General features: G+C 33.8%; 3 protein-coding genes and 1 pseudogene across 3 annotated transcripts; 1 reads left to right on the top strand and 3 right to left on the bottom strand.

Moving 5' to 3' along the window:
- Positions 1-2,114: 2,114 nt before the first annotated feature.
- Positions 2,115-10,221, bottom strand: LOC110696063 (annotated as a pseudogene).
- A 1,201-nt stretch (positions 10,222-11,422) lies between these two features.
- On the top strand, positions 11,423-15,198 carry LOC110696062 (nucleolar protein dnt1-like). Its single transcript, XM_021873333.1, has 4 exons — positions 11,423-11,575; positions 11,737-12,511; positions 13,557-14,592; positions 14,766-15,198. The coding sequence occupies exons 2-4, from the start codon at positions 11,854-11,856 to the stop codon at positions 14,944-14,946; spliced, it is 1,875 nt and encodes a 624-aa protein (XP_021729025.1). The 5' UTR covers positions 11,423-11,575; positions 11,737-11,853; the 3' UTR covers positions 14,947-15,198.
- A 673-nt stretch (positions 15,199-15,871) lies between these two features.
- On the bottom strand, positions 15,872-16,264 carry LOC110696173 (egg cell-secreted protein 1.1-like). The gene has a single exon (XM_021873460.1). The coding sequence runs from the start codon at positions 16,262-16,264 to the stop codon at positions 15,872-15,874; it is 393 nt and encodes a 130-aa protein (XP_021729152.1).
- Positions 16,265-18,162: 1,898 nt separating this feature from the next.
- Positions 18,163-18,606, bottom strand: LOC110696171 (histone H3-4-like). The gene has a single exon (XM_021873459.1). It carries the CDS (start codon positions 18,604-18,606, stop codon positions 18,163-18,165), a length of 444 nt encoding a protein of 147 aa, XP_021729151.1.
- Positions 18,607-24,220: the final 5,614 nt, after the last annotated feature.

Genomic DNA, 24,220 nt, shown 5'->3' with positions numbered 1-24,220 from the left:
ACTAGGCTTTTCGCGTGATGTAATAAACTTGTTCATATCGTATTTGAAGATTCATAGTGTTTATTGTTGTATGTTGTCTTGTCGATATCCTTCGGGTTTTTTAACCACAACATCCCAATGCTAACTTTCTTACTTGAAGGAGCACCCGAAATTGTATAGATCTTGTACACGAAATTACTTTTAATTAATATTATATCAAATTCCATCTATATATTTTCCTGATCGACTATACAGTTAACAACAACCACATGTGAAAGGAAGTGTATTGATTATTGCACCATAATATGCAAATATGATTATGGAAGACAAAAATAGAAGAGCTTTTGCTAACTGATAAACTTCAATGTATTGATGTGACTATTGTAACCACGGTTTCTGTTTCGTACTACAAAACTAGGCAAATATAATTACGGAGTGATTAATTATGTAATACCTTTTTTCACAGTAGTAGTACTACTGTTTGGTCCACTGGTTTATAAATTAATAGCTCCCAAAGAATGTTTTTATAACTGAACCACTATAGTACTATATACCTACAGTTTAAATAATTTACGTACTGTATTTTTACCCTATAGTAACAATATTTTCGCAGACAAAACTGGTTGACTAACATTCTACACCAATAATGGGAAATTTCATATGCAAGGAGTGTATTGTATTACGTTTAGGCATTTTATAAGTCCGAATCACAAAAAATGTCCACCATTTGCAACGTTGAGCTTACGTTTACGCAAATAACACAATACACTATTCCATACAAGTTTTGACATTTTTTTACCATCGTAAAAAATCTCATGTTTTATCGGAAATGACAAAAAGATTAGTAGAGCACTTCCAATATCTCTCATGCATTATTGTGTTTATATACTAAAGGGTTTTGATCTTAACCATAATAGACAGCGAAAAAATAAATTTCTCAACTCGAATATCGGACTTACTACCTCCGGTTCAAATTACTCGTAACTTTGGGGTATTATTTGTGACATAAAATATTCCAAAGTTACGAGTAGCATTTACTTTGGCCCAAACGCCCTATTATCAGCTGACAAAGCAATAGGGCTATATTACATGAATGTTCTCTGAGAAAAAGCTGTTTGAAATCTGGCAATTCTCATTCACATAATCACAACCGTTAATAACACAGAGGGATTATAGTAACGGTAGACATTGAGTAATAATAGCAACATGCAAAAAAGAAGAGCAAAAAAAGAAATAATGTGGTGCAGGCGTGCAGCTTAAAGCAATGATAACAACCCAAAAAGAGTACTCGTATTATAAAAGCGTTACTATCATATAAAAAGGCCACCTTCTCAAAGTGGCAGACCGCAAACTTCGCCGGTAAATTAAAGTGGGCGTAACTATCACCAATGAATACAAAGAGCGATCATATTATTAGCATCGCTCAATATGTTGCCCAACTACCCTTTTTACTCTTTAATATGTGCAGACAACCGTATACAAACAAATTTTGCTACAATAAGGTACCGCGGCGCGTATGCCAATCCGGCCTACCACTTGCTAACTTTAAAGAGAGCGTGGAATAATTCAAGTGATTAGAGCTCGTCTCCCGATTTCATGTGATCCTGAGATCGATTCTCATCACCCTCCCTTGTGGCTCTCTAAACAACAAAAACAAAATCCTTCCTAACTTCGGACTTTTACTAAGTCACCGTGTTTTTTTTTTTTTACATATATTGTACTCTGTACCTACTCTATTTTTTAGTTGCACCATAATGACTTTGCAATATATTCCACCTCTTGCATTCCCCCAATTGCCCTCAAAACAGAGTTTGTGTCATAAATGTTCAAGGTTAACTTACAAGTCGATCTAAAAGGTTTTGTATAAGGACTTGACTCGTGTTTATCTTTATGATTTTGGTGAAATTTTCCCCAAATGATTAACGGGTTTCCTCTCAGAAGTTAACCCCCCTCTCTTACACATTTACCATATTGTCACATCGTTTTAACCTATAATTGATGACCCTATTTTAAAAGGTGGCCTAATGCTAATAAAGAGAAGGTGCATTAATACAATCTCAAGCATACATTTCAAAAACAATTTGTAAAAATCAAAGCAATATGAATGCTAGATTTTGTAACATGAATACACCACCTCATTCAACTGGACAGTGACACCTGCTGGCTGCTGCTTCTACGGCAAAAATAAATAAATGAATAAATACAAAGTATATTTTAAAAAATAAATTCCAAAAAAAAAAAAACACTTAGTTGTGAATACTGTGACTGCAATAACTAAGCACCAAATGCAAGAGAACAATTTGGTTTTAAATGAAATTGAATACAAGGCACAAGAAACAAAACCAAAATCCTTTTGCTCCTACTCCTTTATTTCTTCAACTGGGTATCTACATTAGTAATTGAATGAGTATAAATTACCAAAGCCAAGGGGACCAGGTACCGTACCAGTATGGATATGAAGGTTCAATATTGCTAGTTTCCGAACTGTTAAGGCTGTTTTTGGCCTATTTTGTAATGTCCGAGTCTACGCCATACGTACCACCACCCCCCTAGAACAAAAAAGGGATTATAAGATGAAGCATCCAAGCAACAGAGCTAATCAAGTAGCCAATAAGCTGCAGTAAATTCTTCATTATGCAATAAACCAGAAAAAACCTTAGTGCACCAGTAGTAATTTTAAACTGACAAGGTGAATGTAAACACAGGAACCAAAACAGTAAATAAAAAAAATGTAAGACAGACATACTCTGAAAACCATTCTCAGGTATGAAAAGATTTCAAAGATAGAAATTGAATGTTGTTGGGACAGTCATACCAAATTTACTTCACTCAACCCACTTAAAAGTTAAAGGACAGAGTGGAATGAAAATACTGCAACTATTGTCTACTACTCTACAGATACTAAAACTGTAATAATTGAAACCTGTAATTTTTTTTTTTTACAGTTGTTACTTGTTAAACACACAGCAGTAGATAGGTAGAAACAATGAATCTAGATAAACAAATTGAAGGCATGCCGCATGTGTAGTAAAAACTCATCCGTAAACAAAAAGCTTTGGTATTACCCGATAGTCAAAACCTAGTTTATTATTCAGTGAGAGGTATAGTAGAATAGCAGTAATTCTATAATTTAATACAATATATCACAGCAATTCCATAGTCACAAACCTGGCTAACATTCGCCACGAATTCGTAATATCACACTCAACATATGGAGCTCCGATAAGCCTATAAAGACATTACTTTTATACTTACTACTGACTTAATCTAGGTAAGACAACTTGCTCAAAAATACAAATCTCAAAGACTTCAGATCGCCAAATGTTGAATAATGATGAAATAACAAACACTCATAATTTGGCTATGGTATAGTAAAATACTTTTGAATTTCAGACAAGGAAAGAACAACAACATAGTAAAGAAGATACCTTGTTCCTAACTGGAGCTTAACCATGGATATAAGTTAATACAGATGAAACTATATGTAGGGATCCGGTAACAACAATTACACCTGATTGGTCCCCTGTTCTTGCTTTGAGAATCCTAGTACTAGCCTTCAAGCAATTTGGTAGCGAACTTTCAGCAGCCAATATCATTTTGTTTGAATTTCCAACATAATGAACTGATGCATCCAATTTCAGGTTTTTAAAGTCTTCATAAATAAATTTGATACCAAGTTCTCTGCACGTTTTAATCCAGATATCTTTCAAAAACAATACTGAAGTACTTCGAGACTTGTCTCCCGCAATATCTACTTCTGTCAGGAAAACAGCTTCAAAATGTAGACCTGTAATTGAAAACACAGTCAAACTATAGCTTTCTTTAAACCCAACAATTCCCTTCAGTAAGTTATTGATAGCTGAACAGAAACAGAAAGCCAAAATCACATTTTTCAGCATAATGATACAGAAAACAAAAGGTGATATCCTAAAAAACAATTAGTAGTCATCCCAGACAATAGCGTTAACTGTTAACAATACTTCATGTAACAATTTTAAAGCAAAATGTAAGTGCCCACTTATAGGTCAATAATCTTGATCTGAGAGGATATCTATCCACCAATAGGGAAATAACTAACCCATAAGGAGTTCCTTTGCAAATCCACTGTGATCTTTGTCGCTTGCCATCGCAACCACAAGGACCAACCTAGAGTTTTGGCATATGGTAGAAATCGTATTTGCCAATGCTTTAGCAGATTCCTGAGTGTGAGCTGAAATCAGAAAAAGGTACAGGATTAAACACAAATTAAACTGTTAGTAAGATCATATTGTAATCAGAATGCCCAGGCTTCAACAAAATAGTGGCTTCAAATTTAGTTTTTTTTTTTTTTTTTTTTTTTTAAAGAAAAGAAAAAGACCACAAATATCAAGCCAATGTATCTTATTAAACCAACCACGTATGAATACTGCCCAGTTCCTTGAGGTGGTATTAATAGACTTCAAGAGAAGTTATTTTCTATTTTGGAGGGCTGCAGGCTGCGAAGCCTGAAGCTACACTCTTTTCCCGAAAATAGAGTCTCTGTTGTACACAGTAAGGATTACACACGAACGTAATCAAAAGAAAGCCAACAAGTAATATCTGGTCATTATATCTAAAGAATTTAAGATGTTTGCAACTTTACATGGTAACAGTTAAGAATCACAATCAATCAAGAGACTGTTCAAAGTGTTCACTATTACCACAATAGAAACACTAAGGAGTGGTGATGGGAACAAAGTGAAGAAATACTGGGAATGAAATGCTGAAGAGATTACCAACCCAAACTTGAGGTGATTTGAGTACTGCCCACCACCACTACTACATAGAGTTGAAAAGTACGTGAAAAGAGTAAAAGTAACAAACTCACACTGATAGAGCAAATTAAATCCCATTCACTGCCATTATTATAGACTTGTACATAAATGGAAAAGAATAAAACCAACAAACCTCCATCAAGCAATGCCATTGATCCAGAAAGTCCAAGTGCATCAATTTCTTCTTTCTTCAAAAATTGGCTTCTCCCAAGCATCTGCGTGCTCTCCAACCCACTACGAATGGATCTTTCAGAAATCCTCCAACCTGAAAAAACAACAGAGCTGACAATGATAAGAAAGTGATAGCAAGGAGGCAAAATTCAAGTGGAAGAATAGTATCATTCCCACCAATCTATTAGACTATCTGTATAAAGTATGATACAGGGATTCAAAATGGATTGGCAGAATATTGACATCCTCTCTCCCTCCCCCCGCCCCACTCCTCCCCAATTCATGTGGCCTGTGCATTACTTACCTTAAAAGAAGTGATGGCAAGGAGAAAAAATCAAACAATGTTTGAATTAATTTTTTAACAAGGGAAAAAAAACATAGAGTTCTTGAGTTCAGGTATTTGGGATGATGATATGTTTAACCATCAAGGCATAACGACACACCTCACATCTTGAAAAATCTTTGAGATTAATTTTATGAAATATCAAATACGATGGATCTCAGACACACCCTTGTAAAGTTGCAATAGAACTGTTGGCTACATGATCCATGTATAACTAAGCAGCTAAAATATCAAAATACAATCAGAAATTCTTACCTTGATCATGGAGGCATAATGCAGCACAAGTTGCAGTCACAGCATTCTGAAGTTGATGTTGCCCAAGCAATGATAGATCCACACCACATGACTCAATACACAACGTGACAAGAAATATTTAATTTAGTTAATAACAGAGTTGCATGATAAATATTAATGTTCTACAGCAAGGCTTTAAATTTTTTTTTTTCTGAGGAAGTCCAACATCACTAACTAAAAATATATTCAATTAGAAGGTGGTTAATGGAGTGCTTACTAATGGTATGTCCTTCTGAATATGAAGCAGTATATCACAAGACTAGCGTGGTTCACCATTGATGATGCCAAAACCATTAATGACACTTCTGTTTCCAGAATCACAAGCAGATACAACAGGTGAGAACATTGATAGAGCTTTATCGCGTATAATTTGTTCAACGTGAGGAAGAAATGGTCCACCAAGAATCACCTAAAAAGTTGAACAATGTACTAAGTCAAGAAATTAACATAGACGCAAGCAATTAAGAAGACATGTAACGTGGCTAAAAAAAATTGGATCATATGCAGAATAATTTTTGTTTCTCAAAATTAGTCTGGTAACTGTTGTAAGCGTCGAATATTGCTGTGCTTAACAACAGGCTTATTATCTTTTAGTTATGCCATAATAGCCAAATCCTGCTTTTTTTTTTTTTTTTTTTTTTTTTTTGGTAAATAAGGGATGAAAAATTAAAAGCCTCACAAATATAAAAACTCAGTACAGAAAATATGTTTCATAACTCCCAAGGTCTGTCACAAACCCGTTAACTAACTTAAGATCAAATCTAACTCAACCCTGCAGTCCAGCCTGCATTAGGCAACTTGCAGATTGCAAGTATTCAAATCTTAGATTAACATTTGCATAAATATAACCTGTAGCATGTCATATGATTATATTCAATCATCTGATATAGATAATTACAAAGAAAGAAAAGGCACCAAACTGGACGACCGTGTTTGATAATCCCTGACTTTGCCATTGCTATGCTTTCCAAGGAACCCCCAAGAGCAGCCAGATGTTCTTTTCCTATAGTTGTTATAACTGCAGCAGCAAGCTCAGAACTTGTGATTATGTTTGTAGCATCCCGTGCTCCTCCTAACCCAGCCTAACATAAGCAAACATAAACAACAAGAACATTTGCACATGTAGACATATTCAAATTAAGTAGCAATTACATATAAAGACTGTAGAGCCAAGCAAGTACCTCAACAACTGCAATATCAACATTCTGATCAGCAAAGAGAGCAAATGCTATAGCTGTTAGGACCTAAAAAAAATTCCAGTCATCAGTTGAAATAAAAAAATTATAACAATAATTATAGGAGTGCAGATAAGAGAAGACTTCCAAATGTTGAATGAAACTAAGAGCTTTGTTACTCTATTTTCCCGGTTTTCCTTGATACACTATGAAGGAGTGAAGGACATCAAGACATATATTCAAAACCTTTTAATAGATACAGGAACTAACATGTAATTTGTCAAAACTATAAATATGAGACAATTCTAACAAGGACAAAACCTAGGAAGAGGCCTAGCAACACGGGGGGGGGGGGGGAGAATATTCTATAGCATGAGAAACATAAATGCAGAATGAATAAGACAATCTATTTTCTTAACCACAAAAAGTCATCGAGAGAGTATGTCTTAAGGTAGTCAATCCCCTAAATGGTCAACTTGTACTAGATTCAACCTCCATACCACAGCAACAAACATATTTTAATGAGTCAAGGGACAAACAGCGATAAGGTAGGTAATAAGGATCCCAACCCAGTCTAATTAGACAAAAGCAAGAAGCAAATTCAGGGTGGAGGGAGAGAAGGGGGGGGGGGGAGGTAGAAAACCTTACGGAGAAGAGCCAACACTAACTACCCAAACTAACAACCACATTGTATCTGAAACCCCTACCTCAAGGTTGAAGGTGTGGAGCCCTGAAGATAAGTTAACATCTTATTTGTGATAGAGAAAGACTGTGAGCACATTACATGCAGATGCAATTCTAATAGTAACACAATGTAGGATGTGGGAAAACAGCTCATATTAAAAACAATTGTCATGTCTTACAAAGTACGCTATAACTTATCAATCTTTCACTCCATAACAGAATATAAATAATTTTGTTCTACACAAAATATATCTTTTCTAGCAACTGATACCTTGTACTACACAAGTAAATACCTCAAAATGACTTAGGCATCCAGACTCATGTGCTACTGCCTGATCAAGAGAATTCCTGATCCTAAGAAATAGAGAATTCAACAAATCTGCTGCAACTGGCTCATTCTGTGTTCCTACTGACATACGCTCCCTAATAGTTTGTACATGAGGGCTGTGCAAATAGAGAGATACATGGTAAGTTTAGTAAATAAGTAAAGCTTTTGAACATAAAGCTAATCTAAACTTGAAAATGAATGCATGCCAAAATTTACATTAAAAGGCTTTTTTTATGAAGTCTTGTGCAAAACTTTAAAATTGATTGTAGTCTTGTACATAGGAATTACAATAAAGATTAGGTGCAACAAATAGTTTCTGGACCAAATCTGACCAAAGTTCTAACTACTATTGTTTTTAAAAAAAAAAAAAACAGAAAATGCAAAAGGAAAGATAATACATGCCTTGTATAGCAACCCACACGATAACCCTCTGCCCTCAAAATATTAGACAAAAATGCAGCCGTTGATCCCTTGCCTTTGGTCCCAGCAACATGAACTGTCTGCATCAATTGATAGGCAGGCAAATTACATTTATAATTTAATGACAAAACAAGATTCATGAGCACTTGGGCAAATAATAAAGATAACAAATGGCTGATAGTTGGAAAGGGGGCTTTAGTCGTCATATAAATGATGACAAAGTAACCGTTTTGATAGGACTATTCGATGAAATAAAACTTGTCATCAGTTTCATTTCCAAATTCCTCTGTCAAGATATCCATAAACACCATGATTACAACAGCATGATTACAATATCAAGGAACAAGTTTTTTTAACCAATATGGTAATGGATGGGATCACAAAATTATAACATCAAATAGCCAACAAGAACTCTTCTTCCAAAAAACAGAATGACAAAAATCTAGATTAAGATCATAATCAATAAAAGCTAAAGAGATAAGAAAAGGAAAATTGACCTTGAACTTAGATTTTGGATTTCCAAGACGGTCCATCAAGCGCTTCATACGACCCAAATCAAACCCATCCTCAGTTTCAGTGCCAGCATTATCTGGTACTCCTGCTTTCTCGAAATTCTTTAGTCTATCCAAGTACTCTTCCACCTCTCGTATCTCTGGGGATGTAGAGGCTAAACTCAAAGTTCTAATACAGCCTAGTTTAACACTTGGGATCATAAAACTATTATCCAAGCTTGTGTGCTTAGACAGTTTGGCACATCTGTAGATAGAAGTAAATACTCTCATTCTGCTAACACAAAAGGAGAATCCAAAGACAGATTCAAGTTGCATATGGAGCACTTATGTTGCCCTTGTCCGTCCTGGCTTACAAAAAAAAACTTCTTCGGGTGGGTGATTATGCTATTAGTAGTTTAGTACTCCGTATCCCACACGTCCAATTTTTCCCATCGAATCTAGTAAAGATTCATAGCCAAGTGTATTCACAACCTGCCAATCAAAATTCAATTTTCAAGGGGTTAGTAGGAGTTCAAATTGTGCAATATTCTAAATTCAGTTGCCTTATACAGAGTAATAATTTCACAGTCTACGGTATCCTATATTCACAAAGAAAATCCAATATTGGCACAAAAAACTTATAAAGAAGAAGCTCCACTGCTCCATATAAAACAAACTAGTCCCGTGAACAGGTAATCGACGATTCTGCAGCCTGGGGATGATAACATTAACTTGTATCCAAATTTCAGCACTCGGTCATTTCAATTACAAGACACATTAATCATATAAGGTTTGGTTGCTTTGCCATCGACTTTAACTTCTTACTCCATAACTCACAAGCATCATACATTTGGCCCTATCTAAGTTACCTTCATTAAACCACAACACCATCAATCATAACTCCAATAAAACAATTCCACAATTGCAAATAACAAATCCAAAACAGCTTCCATAATAATCACCCAACATTAACATGGTTATCACTACCAAATTACAATAAAATTGGGCAGAAAATCAATAATTAGTTCCTTAACATAGTTAATCCAACATAAGAACCATTCCATTACCAATTAATCAACAAGTTGTTCAGATTAATTCTCAAAATTATCATTCACAATTTGACATAAGTTTGAATTCTACCAAACGGTCCAAACCTATATTGAATTTCTATTCCAATTCACATCAATTTCAATTTCACATTTACTTGCGTAATATACTTAACTATAAGGTCTATAACTATACAAAAAAATAAATTAAAGAAGAAAAATCAGAAAAATAAAAATCAATTGAGAGGAAATGGATGATGATTGAGATTAGTTGAATCTTAAAAATCAGAAATTAAAATGGGAAAACGCAGTATATTGGAGATTAAATCTGAAAGATTAAACCTGGTGGAAACAATTCCGTTCACCGGCGCCGCCTTCATGGTGTTGGTGGCAGTCAGAGTTTGTGTTTTTGGGGGAGAGACTACACGCCAAGAGTTTAAGACTCGAGTCAACAAGGGAAGTATACGTCCTGCCGAATTCTTAATAATGTAATACGTAAAATATAGTCAAACGACGCTTAAAACTTGTTACTTGTGTATGCAGGTTCGATCAACGATCACATTAATTTTTTTTTTTAAAATTAAGCAATACAATTTGTGAGTTAGCACTAATTTAGCTTAAAATTCACCGATGAGTAGTTGTTTGCGTGAAAAATACTCATATGGTTTTCAAAAATTATCAAACCCTATCAATCCTCGGCAGAAGAAAAAAAAAAAGGAATTAAGGCCTAATCGAATAACCATTATCTTAAAGATGGGATCCATTTATTGAAAGCATTAAAAAGTTTTAGGGGCTTATCACCGATAAAAACACCGGTAGAAGCCCTTACAAAGGTTCACAGGTGAGAACAAAAAAAAAAAAATGAAAGAGAAAGAGAGAGAGAAAGAAGAGTGAAAGAACATCTTGGATGTGAATGGTGAATGTATATAGGGATGCTCAAAATTGGATTAAATTTAGACAAAGCCTCAACGACATAAACTATTATTTAGGTGCACATAATATCACAACCTATGACTGGTATCCTAATAATCACAACAGTGCGTGAATGTATACAAATGTCTCTTTCTCTAATGGGCTAATTGTAAGGTAGATAATATGATTAGCTATTATGGTTAGATTGACACTAGCAAATGTGACTATGTGTGGTTGTAATATGAGATCATTCAATAATAACACAATGTAGTTAAGAGTTATCATGACTTTTCTCCTTGTCATTGTTGTCGTTTCATAGGTTGTCTTCATTGTCTATGCCTTATCATTAGCACAATCTTGTTCCAAGGGTTCCATTGATTCCTCGACGTTTTGACATTTCCATCATTTTGTTCGTTACAGGTCATTCCGTTGCCAATTCTTGTAATTTTCAAACTCCCTTAAAAAAAACGTTGTTTTTATGGCTTCCTTGAAAAGCCTTGTCCTACTATTGTGAATTTTATTTAATTTCTTTCTTTTATCTTGTACTTATAATTGTCTTTCTTTTTTTTGTTGTATTTTTATCTCTTGGTTCTCCCTAACGTATTATAATAATTGTACAAAGTATCCCTAAAATAAGGATTGTATAAAATTCAAAGTACGAGTAAAATGAAAATGATACCACGTACGTGATACAACAATACGTGTAGATTGTAGAGGACAATTTGTTTTATTCGGGTCGGGACTCGAAAGGACCTGTGAAACGTTGCGGTCCTCACTAAAAAAAAAGTCGTGCAGACGAAGTGTTAAAACGGTGAAACCGTGAAACCGAACAAAATCCAAAAACAAAATGGAATATTTTCAACATCGATTTATCAGTTTCTCTCTCCTTCGTCAAGCGTCAGAGTCAATCGTGCTGAGGAAACTACAGTACAACTTTTTGTGAGTTTTTCTCTCCTTTTACAATTACTCTGTTTTTAGTTTTCGAATATATTGTACTATAATATATTTTCAATTTATTTTTACGTTTGATGAAATTTTTAGTGTATAAATATCAATTATAATGTATTCTTTCTAATTTTGTCAACAATTTAATTTCCCAGGTGCTGAATTGTGATTTGTGAGTGTTGAAATTCTATGCATGTTCAATTTTTGTACTTTTTAAAGTTGAATAGGTTGGAATTTTGAACTTGTAACAGTGGGATTTTTCTGGGTTTTGAATGATTATGGATTTGAATGAAGTACCCACTCTAGTAAGTGATCAAAAAAGTAATGGGGTGAAAATTGAGGAGAAAAATGTGGAAAATTTTGATGGTGTAGTTGATAAGGAGTCAGAAGAATCTAGAATTAAGTCTATTGAACAAGAACAAAGATTTAGGGAGGTAGAAGAGAAGCAATTAGCACTCGAATTAGAAATTCGAAATAAAGTTATGAACTTGGAAGAAATTAAGGTTAAAATTAGGGTTTTGGAAGGTGAAAAATTGAGAATTGAAGAAGAAATCAAGGGTTTGAAGGTGAGGAAGGCTGGTCTTGTTGGAGCAAATGTGGGTGGTGAGTTTTTGTCGGATGAGAGGGTGATGGAGGATGAGGATGTGTCTAGGGTTAGTCAATTGATGGTTGAGAATAAAGTGTTGGCATGTGAGAAGAACTTTGCTCTTAAGGAAGTCGAGGTGTGTAAGAGGAAATGTGAGGACTTGGAGTTGCGCATGCTTGAATTGGAGGGAAGATTGAAGTCTCATGGTAAAGCTGATATCTCTATTGGAATTAATGGAGCTAATCCTGTGGTTGATGATGATGTATGTGCTTCAAGTCCTTCAAGAGATCTCGGTTCTCCATCTCGTTTACTAGGTGCAATAGAGGAAGTAACACCAATTGAAGGTAATTAATTTTCCTCGATTAGATTTTGGTTCTGCATTTTTCTGTTTGTTCATCGTAGAGCTAGTGTGGTTTAGGATGTTATTCTGGTTTGATTTGTAAGACCATTTTGTTTCAAAGCCTGCTATTGTGGACTGGATTTTTTGCTGGTTCCCGACCCGTCATCTCCTTTAATACTGGACTTATGATTTACTCGTATGTTCTCTATGTACCATGCATATGTGATTATGCTATATTTGTGAAATATCCTACCATAAGCCAGTCTTTGCTATCCTGTGGCTTTTATTTTTGGTGCTAAATTCTAATTCACTTTAATATAATAAGGTGTAAATGGGTTGTTGGGGCTTTAAAAAAGTAAGAGTGTATGAGTGGGGAGATAAATAATGGCCAATCAAAGTAAGTGTAACTCTTAAAGAAAAACGAAGGGAGTAAATTTTTAAGTGACATTTTGGTGTATCTTATGCTGAGCGTTTGAACTTTGAACTTTTGAAGTACTTCCTCATTCCCTTAATAGTAGGCCACATATGGTTGATGGTCATTTATGAGATTTTGGGCTGAAATACAAATACAACAGGTATTCTTGTATATATAAGTTCTTATATTTTCCAATCCCATGAGTAAGTCTTTTCTTAAGGCAATTTGGATGTGGGCTATATTTGGTCTATATTGAAGGACAAGAAGTAGTATTATATTTCTGACTTTGGTTGACATTTGACATGTGAAAAAGCATTTCTCTTGCAAGTTGCAAGTTTGATAAATTTCTCATTCTGCGTAAGTTAGCAAATATCCTTACTTGTACTGCTGCATTCTGTCGCTGAACCGGAAACTTGTCTCTGGGTAGTGGCTATTGCACAATCATTCACATACGATCCTTCGAGATTCATTTTGCTAGCCTTTAGTTTGAAATGTTCCATTAGCCTTTTCTTCTCCAAATGAACGGCTTAAAATATGTTTTTTCACATATGTGATATGAGAGAAGGCTTAAAATATCTGTCTAACTCTGATTATTTTGTTGTTTTACTGAATGTATACTTGTCATCTTGTATAGGATCACTGGACAAGAAGTATGTACGTACTAATAGTACTTCAACTAAGCAAATGCATGTGAAAAGGCGACTTGCATTTTATAATGAGAAAAGTTGTGTTGAGAAGATTGCTCCTTCAACTCCAGCTACTGTTATTGATATAATTGACTGTGACAATGATGATGATGTCCTTGCTAGACTCAAGCCTAATTCACAAAGTGAGGGACTTCTGGGTTTGATGTCGAAAAATGGTGTTCAGGAAACAGATGGTATTATGACCCCAAACACTAAGAGAAAGCGAGATCTTATGGTGGTTACAAGTGATGATGAGTGTGACAATTACAAATGTACACCCAACAAACGATCACTTAAAATAGAGAACAGCGACAGCGAGGGTGAAGATAAGGATGACGGCATTAAATTAACAAAGCAAAGTGAAAGTGATAATGACGATGATGATAATATTCCAATTAGTCAACTCAAGAGAAATCGTGCTCAAGGCAGTCAACCTGCTCTGAGTGCTCTCCCCTTGGATCCAACTCGTCCAAAGAGACGTCTGGTCAAGTATGGACAAGGTGAACTGAGAGATAAAACTCAGAATACTGAAAATCACCCTGATACCTTAATATCTGAAAATGTTGCAGATCATGAGTCATCAGAAGATGAGTCAGAAGGTAGTGATCACTTAAGTAGTTTCATAGTCGATGACTCTGATGATGAGGATGTAGAAGATGATATATCGAAAGAAGATACTGGAGCTAATTTTGATGATGTTGAAGATGATGTATCGGAAGAGGGTGGAGATGATTCTGATGATGATGGAGATTCATCAGATAGTAATCTTAATTATGATGAGATAATCTCTAAACTTAGGGGCCGAAGAAAACCCAACTCAAAATGGATTTCAGAAGCTGATATGCTCTCTGACTTTGGTAAGAATCCCGAGTTGTGCATGAAAGCTGTATGTGCTATTTATCGACAGCAAACCAATGAAGAGAAGGCTTGTAAGGCAAGCATCGTCAGTAATGGAAGAGGCTTTAGCAAATTCGATGCAACGAGGTAAAGTTACTGCTGTCTTTTGTTTACAAATAATAATTGGCTTGAGAATCACACTGACTGTTTATTAATATTAGCTTGTACTCAAAGCTTGTGGATGTCTAATTAACTTTTGTTTCCTTGAGAAACTGGCTCTTTGAATTGATTTTAAGTTTTACTGCTTTTTACATGGCTAGGGGAACATACTTGGGGGAATTTCTGACTGACGGAGTACCAAATGGCGACCTGGTAAAATCTGTGGAGGAATTGCAAAAGTATCATCCAAGCGGAGTTGAAGAATGTCGCTCATTGGCGGACCGTTATTCTAAGCAACTGTTTAATATATATGAGAACGGAGAGGATCCTTACTTCCCATGATCTCTCTTTAAACAATTAGCATGTCTTACTAGTTTCCACTCTCTGGTGCTTCAGCTGATGAACCATCTTTGATTTGAGATCATAGTTTTTAACTTTTGGTCTTTGCATTCTAACCTAGTAGGATTAAACTTAGCTTTTGGGTAACCCCGTGTAAGTCAAAACGTAGGAGATTGCTGTGTATATTAGGTTAACTAATATCTCTTGTAAGTTAACATCTATTACTATGAAATGGCTCTGCACTTGCCTATGGTATATATTCGTCCGTTGTTGGAATATTGTGTTTGTGTCAACAATGAGTTGTGATTGGCGAATACACAGCTTACGGCTTTAAGCGTTGAAGTTTGATGGTCTGTTCTCTGTGGAATGAATACACCTCTCGATCAGAGCTACTGAACTGAACTGTTTGTTAGTTGATAGGTTGATGCTGTTTGACGAATAGGTTAAGTAGATAGCATTTTTCCGATGAACAGCATGTCATACTGTTATTTGAACTCTGTTTAACAAGTCCATCTTAGATCTAATTCACTCATCTTTGCCACATTTTATTGATGTGAGGGGGAGTGATAAAAATAAAATATATTCTTGGGTCTCAACTATCATGGTTGAGGCCCAGAAATATGTTTTTATACTCAATCAATAAACAATTATTGATGGTCTAGGATCACCAAACCAAGTATCCCATGGTTTTGATAAATGTGAAATAATAATAGTCTAGGAATAAAAAAGAGTCCGATGTTTTTTTTTTTTTTTTAATTCCAACATAATTTAGTTTGATAAATGCATTATATTAATCTCAACAAAAAAACACACATCAATATATAAACCATAAACAAAACCATTGATATTTCTAGTGGAAACTAAACCACTTATTTAACAGCTAAAACAAAAACAACCTTCATTTCTTAAGAGAGTTAAGACCTTAATTTCAGTTCCCATTTTGCTGATCTCCCTCAGAATCACAATAACCTTGTAGAATATCCCCTTCCTCAGTAGTGAACCCAAGAGTAGCCAACATGTTAGGCCAGCAATGATGCTCAATAACTCGAATGGCACGACAACAATTCGGGCCTAGGTACGTCTCACCTTCATAAAAGAACTGGATCACCTCTCCAGTGCAATACTGAAGCTCAAACATCGAGGCCCAGCAATTGACAGAAGATGATGAACCCGGTGTTTCATGGTCAAGCTTCAACCTTTGCAACATCGAATGCACATTCGAGCTCGTGTTGTTTGATTGTGGGAGTGGCCTTGATGAGGATATGGACATGTATGTAGAGCATGCTAGGAAGAGTATTAGGAGAAGATTGAATTTGGCCATTGCTATGATATATGAATGATAATATAGAGGCTATGTTATGTAGGACAAGTGCAAAAATGAGTGGAAGAATGATAATTTGGTCGTGTGTTATGCGTGTATTTATAATAGAGAGAGGGAAGGAGGCTAAGTGTTATACGTTATGTGTGTAATTGTGTTTATAACGAAGAAGTCTAAGAGAGTGACAAGTCATAAATAATACAACTACAAGTAGTACTTACTACTTAGTAATGAGTTAATTTAAATGACTAGGATGAATATTAAGAGACAGTATGTAGTTGTGAAAAGTTCATTTATTTTTAAGATAGATATGAAGAGATATTAGGTTATTTGTTATTCATCATTTTCTTTTACACGGTAAGTTACGGGAGGTGTCCCTCCTACAGAGTATCACAGAAGGTCAAATCGTCTCTCCATTCCATGATCCTCATATTATTGTTCATCATACATCATGTTATTTTCAACTTTTTTTTTTTTTTTTGTTTAACGATTCTGTTATTTTCAAATATATTACTGTATTTATCAATAAATTTTTTTTTGAAACCATTTATCAATAAATATAGACATGTTATTTCAAAACTACGTCATGTCATTCTTTTTTAAAAAGAAAAAAATAATATGTCATGTTCGTTATTATATATATATTTTTTCTTTTAAGAAATGAGGTACACAAAGAATTAGGTGTTCTTGAGGGCACCAAATACATTGAAAATTCGAAATAGCTTATCTTTCTAGTTGAATTTAAGGAAAAAAAAAACCTTGTAATTAAATTCCACCCTTTTTATATCATCTTCTTATTCTAGTATAAACAAATCAATCCTAAGGTACAAAAATTAAAGTACTTACAAGATTGTACAGTTTGTAACTTTTTACTAGAGAACTTCATTATTACCAATATGCAAGTTATTCATAGACGAAAAACTTATTAAAGGATGTTTTATAGTTTATACTCATATCACTGTATAATTTTCTCTTCACAGAAACCGGAAAGATCAAATTGAAAACAGTGAAGAAACAACTTCATTCTTGTTCTAGACATTTCTTGGTTTGGGTTCGTGGCTTCGCGCCCTTGTTGACTGACTAGCTACATATTTTTGGTAATTTGAAAACCGATTCAAAATTATGCTTATTAATTTTTGGTGAGGAATGAAAAATAGAAAGAATTAATCAATTAGATAGTTGTTTATTTAGCTCAGATCCCTTGTTGCAACATACGTTCAACTATAATCAGTTCAGTTCAGTCCAGCTCTAATCAGTTTAGTTCAGCTCCTAATTTCCCTCTCTCATAAAATATTCATTTCAGTTCAACTCCAATAAGTTTAGCTCAGTAAATGTGAACATGTCCTTAATTGGAGTATCAAGATAGTTCTAACGCACATACAAGGCATTACATTTGTGATTGGTGTAATGATATCTCATATGATTTTCAAATTTATTTTCACCCAAATTTAACCTCAATAACTCATACGAAGAAATAAAATAGCAAATGTAAAAAAAAAAAAAAAAAAAAATTATAAAACATTGTTATAAGCTAAGACCTAACATCAACCCTAACCCCTAAGCAACGAACCATTTAATTTGTTACATTGCGAAGTTATTAAGTTAATGTAAATCCCAAAACTTGTTCTTAATTACTCAAATTAGTCAAATATATACTTATAAACACAAACTAACTTAGAAATTAAACATTACCGAATCCAACCCTAAAAAAACCCTCAATTCTTTTGTATGATTTTAAGCAATACTGTAAGACCTAGTCCTCAATGCAAGCTGAACATATATATAATAGACCTACTTTATTGATTCAATATAATTCTAGGGTTTATTTTGCAAACTAATAAAATCATGAAAATGGAATAGTATAGGCAGCTAGTTGCTTTAAGCATTGCGAGATCTGATCCTCAATGCAAGCTGAATGTCTTTAGGCATGATAGTAACGCGCTTCGCGTGAATAGCACAAAGATTAGTGTCTTAAACAAGCCTGCTAAGTAAGCCTCAGATGCTTCTTGAAGGGCAAAAACAGCATGACTTTGGAAGCACACATCAGTCTTCAAATCCTGAGCAATTTCGCGAACCAACCTTTGGAATGGTAGTTTCTTGATCAATAAATCGGTTGTCTTTTGGTACTTTCGAATCTCACGAAGAGCAACTGTGCCTGGTTTGTATCTATGAGCCTTCTTAACCTGTCTCGGGGTTCTAGTTCTTTGTACGGACATTCGAGAGGCGAGAGCAAAAGGGCAAGGGCCTGTTGTTCTTGTGAGCGCGGTACAACGTGGTCTGGTCCTAGGAACGGACTTTGGAAGGGCAGGAGCGTATACACGTGCGTTCATCTTGATACGAGCCATCTATAAAGACTAATATGATTAATGTAATGATAATTTGCTTCGCTTTGCTTTTTATGCAAAATGATTAATTTGTGAGAATTGTGACTAGTAGTCTAGTAGGGTTTGGTGCATTAAGGACTATTTATAGTTTAGCCTCCATAATTTTAGGTCCACCTCATCAATCCAACTATTGTAAACTAACTATTGTAAACAATGGATCATATAGCTCCGTCCACGAGGCTCCACCTCACCGGTCCGCTTATTAATGAAATCAACGAGTCGTGTAACACCACATCATCAATCCATACAAATATAAAAATTTAAAAGGAACAAAAATTTCTTAAGTTACAATTTCATCTCTTTACTTGATCACATGTTGTACATCCTTAGAAATTCTAGCGGATTGTCCGTCATTGTCAATTATATATGTTTGAACTATGCATGGTCGACTACGTAAGTATTAATGAATAAGATCTTCATCATAGATCGATGTATTGTCGATTAATCTAAACCATCCACTCCGATCTTAATTTAAAAAAATCATTAAGAGGATGTTTAACTGATTTATTAAGAGATTAAAAGTGAAATCAAGTAAATTATATTATTAAGATTTAACTAGCAACAAAAAGTAAATTATAAAATCAACTAACACATACATTACATAAAAATTTGTTTCATCTTCAATTGATTAGTGTTCCCTAACCTTATTAATGTTGTCTTTATAATACATTAAAATCCCCTGTATAATTGATCAATTTTCATATCCAATCTTAATCTTTAACCTCCAATTCTGAATTTATCAACTTAATCTCTTGCCAAAAAATCCTCTAAATTACTAAATTAAAATATATGCAAAATTAGTAAAAACAAATTTTGACTATCACAATTAATTTATGTCCACGTTTTAAAATCATTTTTAAATCAAGCCAATTTAAATCGAATTAATTGTTTATTCAAAGAAATTGTAATTCAAGATAATCAGTTATATGTTTTTATTTTATTATTATTTTTTTTTTAATCTAATCCACCATTGATGAACTTTGAATCTCTTAGAGATTATATTAGAAAGATTACCCCATTGATTATTTTATTTTTTAAAATAAAATAGATAAAATAAGCAATTAAAAAAATGTGCGTGAAACAAGGAAGGTATAACCAATAATGTGAATGTGTGATAACCTATGTGCATTGGAACAAATCAGTATTGTATACATGGAAGACTAGAATATATTTGCATATACTTGTATAATCTTTAAATATGAGTATATAACATTGTTTTTTTTTTTTTTTTTTTTTTTTTTGGTGCTATATAACATTGTTTTGTAAAATGCAATTACTTTCGTTTTCTTAGAAGGTTCACATGTGACTTGTGACTTATAAAATAGGTTGTTAAGAAATTGGTGTCACAAAAAAAAATTTATTCATACATACATACATTGCTAGCTTTACGTTTGAGTTTTACCTACTAAAACTAACAAAATTATAAAGGCCTCATGGTTTTATCAATTAGCACAAAAATCAGAATATATACAAACATCTCTTTACAAATAAAATTGTTCAGAAGAGGGTGTGTGTATGTGCATGAAATCATCAATGGATACGCCACATACGGATAATTTTCGAATGCCCGTTCATTACCCTAGGTACTCAAAAACCGACTACCAAGCTATACCGGAATGGCAGCTTGATTGCTTGCTCAAGCAATACGGCCTTCCCGTTATTGGCAATGCTAAACAGAAGAGGATTTTTGCAATGGGAGCTTTTCTTTGGGCTCTTTGATGTTCAAGTTTTCTGTGAGTTGATGAGTAATATAAAAGGGTTTTTAACTTACGTAGGAGGAAAATATAATAGCTTAGCTCTTCTAATGGTAACTAGCCTTTTGGCCCGTTCAACGAACGGGTTGTAGCTCATTTTATTTTTCTTGAAATGTGTTGTTTATTTGTGTTGTATGTGTCGGTGATTTTTTGTAATAATTTGCTTAATTTTCTTACTTATAATTGACAAGTTAGGAATATATAAAGATTTTAACATTAAATAATTTGTTATTTTAACTTTTACATTAAAAGGGTATAGAGAGGAATACAACTTTTTTTATAGTGAAAATGGAACACTCCATTTTTTTACTCAAATTTGCAAGTTAGGAGTGCATAAAGACTTTAGCATTCAATAAGATTTTATTTTATCTTTTACTTTGAAAGGGAATATAAAGAGGAAATATTAATTGATGTGTTATGTGGAATATGGGTGAATTATGATGACATGTGTCATATAGGTGATTGTGGTTTGTCTTTTTAAATACTAAGTATAGATATAGATATAGATTACTCTAATTAATTAGGTACATATTTACTATATGCAATGACAAATACAATCTAGGACAACTTGTAGTTTGTGACTTTGGAAGCATCATTTCAATGGTTCATTTTAGGTACAAACGACATAATATAATGGTGTGTTTTATTCACCTACTAAGACGGGCTTTCAAAGGCCAATTTGTTTTCCATCATAGAAGTGAAAAAGACATACAAATTTTTCCCTAGACTCTAGTCTAGGCTGCTTCCCCTACACCCCCTAACTAACTACGTCGTTTTATCCCCCTTCCCCCACCAGTGTTTTTTTTCTTTTTTTTTTTTTTGTTTTCTTCTTTATTTTCCATTCAAGCAAGTATATAATGTTTTTTAAGTGCAATATTCTTTCCTTTTCTCACTCATCATTTTACCAATTTTAATTTCTCTCTCCTCTTATAACTGATTTCACTTTCTCTCTCCTACATTTTTTAATTTTTTTTTTCAAATTTTTCTCTTCTTCCATGGAGATTTTTTATCTCAATTGCATTTGATTATGATTGTGACTCTATTTTCCTCCTTGGTGTGCTCGACTCATTTAACAATCAATGTGAATAATTTGTCATTCAATCAATGTGAGAAATTTTGATTATAATGCTTTGATTTCATAGTTTTTGTTGTATTGATTTTAATTTTGATAATGCTCTAGTTTTAGTATTGTTATTGTTGTTATTAGTTGATTCATATATAGTTTTGGTTGTATTATTCTTCTAATTTGATTCTTATTTGTGTTATTGTTTTTATTTTGTAATTTTGATTGTTGTCTTTCTAGTTTAGTGTGTCTTATATGAACAACTATAGTTATTGTAATAATATTACTAACCAATTATTTTTATTAGCTTGTTGTGTCATATAAAAATAATCTTAGTTAAAAAAATGATCACTTGTGCAATAGTAAATGTTCATTTATGTTTAATGTATTTTTTTTAGTAAACTATATATTTACTTTAGTTGTATTTAAATATATATATATATGTTGTCCATGTGAATTTCAATAATTTTCATTCTTTTAAAGATACTCGTATCTATTTTAACTAGTGATGAACGTATTTTAATATATTTGTTCCCTAAAAAAAATCTTAACATTTGTTATTTTGTTTTGTTGTAATAATGTTCAATTATGCAATCATAAATGTTCATTTATATATATATACTTGTGTTTATGGAATTATAATTTGTACATGTGACTTTTAATGATTATATATCAATATTTGTAGTTTCATATATAAATGATGTTGAGTTATGTAGCTATATAGATGATCATTTATATTTTTACGTATAGTAATTTAATTGTAAGTGATCAAATGCATTATTGTAATTGACCATTACCGCTACTATATATGTTCATTTGCTACATGTTTATTTATTGCAATGGGAAAAAGAGGATATTATTTTTGAAGAAGCAAATCAGTTTGATTTTTGGGGGAAATAATTTCCTTCCGAAGATGATGCTTATGAAATGTTTAACGAGTATGCTTTTATGAAAGGTTTTGGAATTAGAGTTTGGAGGAGTAAGAGACGAAGGGGTGACTCATTTTCTATGAAAGGATTTATTTGTTCTAATGGGGGTTATAAAGATAAAAAGTGTAGCTTAGAAATATTAGGTCCTAAGAGAGACTTGATTCAAGAATGGAGTGTTTAGCTTTAATTTTGTACAGTTTTCTATTGATCATTCAGGTGTTTTATGAACATATAGTGTCAAATATTCTAATATATATATATATATAGTTATAGTTAGTGAATGATTGTTCAAAGTCGAAAATTGTAAATGTTCAACCACAAATTAAAGTTGTTATGAATATTTAGTTTTTTGTTTATGAACATATTTTTTTTTCCTAATATGAACATTATATATAAGGATGTGAATCTGTAATAATATATATTTTTGAAAAAAAAAAGTTTATTTCCTTCTTATTAAATTCAAATAGAAATTGTATACCACCAAAAATTAAAATATTGGATATTAAAATATACATCACATCAATTCCACACATATTATTATACACAATGAATTCTCGATCCAAAATTGAAAAATTCAAGCTCGTGTTATTGGTTCGTGTTGCGCGAATTCATGCCTTCTTGATTTCTTTATTTTGTCTTCCCTTTTTTTTCCTTGCTATTGTGTGGTGCAACTCACTATATCCACAATTCTTTGTTTAACTAATATACAAAAACAAATGAATTATTAGTTAGATTTGATCAAGAAGAAGTGTTGAATGAATTGAACCAATTTTCATATGAATAACAGTATAACATATATTAATATTAAGTGAGCATATATTAGTGTAGAAATGATCATCTATTAATATGGAAATGAACAACTATTAATACATAAATGGACATATTTACATAATTGAATATGAAAATAAACATCTATTAATATATAAATGAACATGCATTAGTTTTAAAATGTCTATGGAAGATGATTAGGGGATTTTGCTCCCACCAATCACCATCTGACAAGTGGACCAATCAGGTTCCGCCATGTGTCCGTCACATGGGCCAATAGGAGCCTGCCACGTGTCAAGCAATGATCCGTCCACCTTGGACCAATTACGACACGACACGTGTCCTTCCCATGACACCTGGGATAACCGGTCACCTAGGCCCAACTTCTGAGGGAAGCCCAATAAGCCCAAGGTTAACCTAAACCTAGATTGGCACGTTTCCCGAGGTTATAAATACCTCCCTTAATCCTCATTAAGGGGGATTACATGCAGATCACGCGAACAACGCAGATTACACACATTAAACACTCTCACCTAGAGAGACCCAATCACTTTAATTTCCGCATTAATTACTCCTTAATTAAGTACTAACTTGACCGTTGGAGGCGGAGCTTCCACCACCAGGAGTCTCCGTTGTTTTGCAGGTACAGGCGTCCGGTTCCAGTCTCGGAATTGTAACTCTCCCGCAGGACATCAGAAAACCCCGAAACATTTGGCGCCGTCTGTGGGGAGAGTACTTCTGAGATGGCATCCACGTCTGTACCGACTCCTGAAGAGAGGCGTCCCCTAGACGACCCTCAAGTTCAGTCGGACCACGATACTGAGAATAAATTTGAAGTTGAAGCTCACACAGCTTCAGACGGGACCCTTAGGGCCCGACGTACCCGTCATACCGAAAGGAGGGAACGGGAACATCTTCAAACTGGAAGTGAGCCAGCAGGCGCACCGCCTGTTCGGCAGCAGCCGACTGATGGGTCTGCTCCCATCACAAGGAACGAACTCATGACCTTCATGAGGGACTTCAAGGGAGAAATTCAAGAGTTGATCAACAAGAAGCCGCCT

The sequence above is a fragment of the Chenopodium quinoa genome, unplaced genomic scaffold, assembly GCF_001683475.1.
Source record: "Chenopodium quinoa cultivar QQ74 unplaced genomic scaffold, ASM168347v1, whole genome shotgun sequence".
Classification (NCBI taxonomy): Eukaryota; Viridiplantae; Streptophyta; class Magnoliopsida; order Caryophyllales; family Amaranthaceae; genus Chenopodium; species Chenopodium quinoa.
The sequence above is the reverse complement of the archived record's forward strand: the minus strand, read 5'-3'. Positions and strand labels throughout refer to the sequence as shown.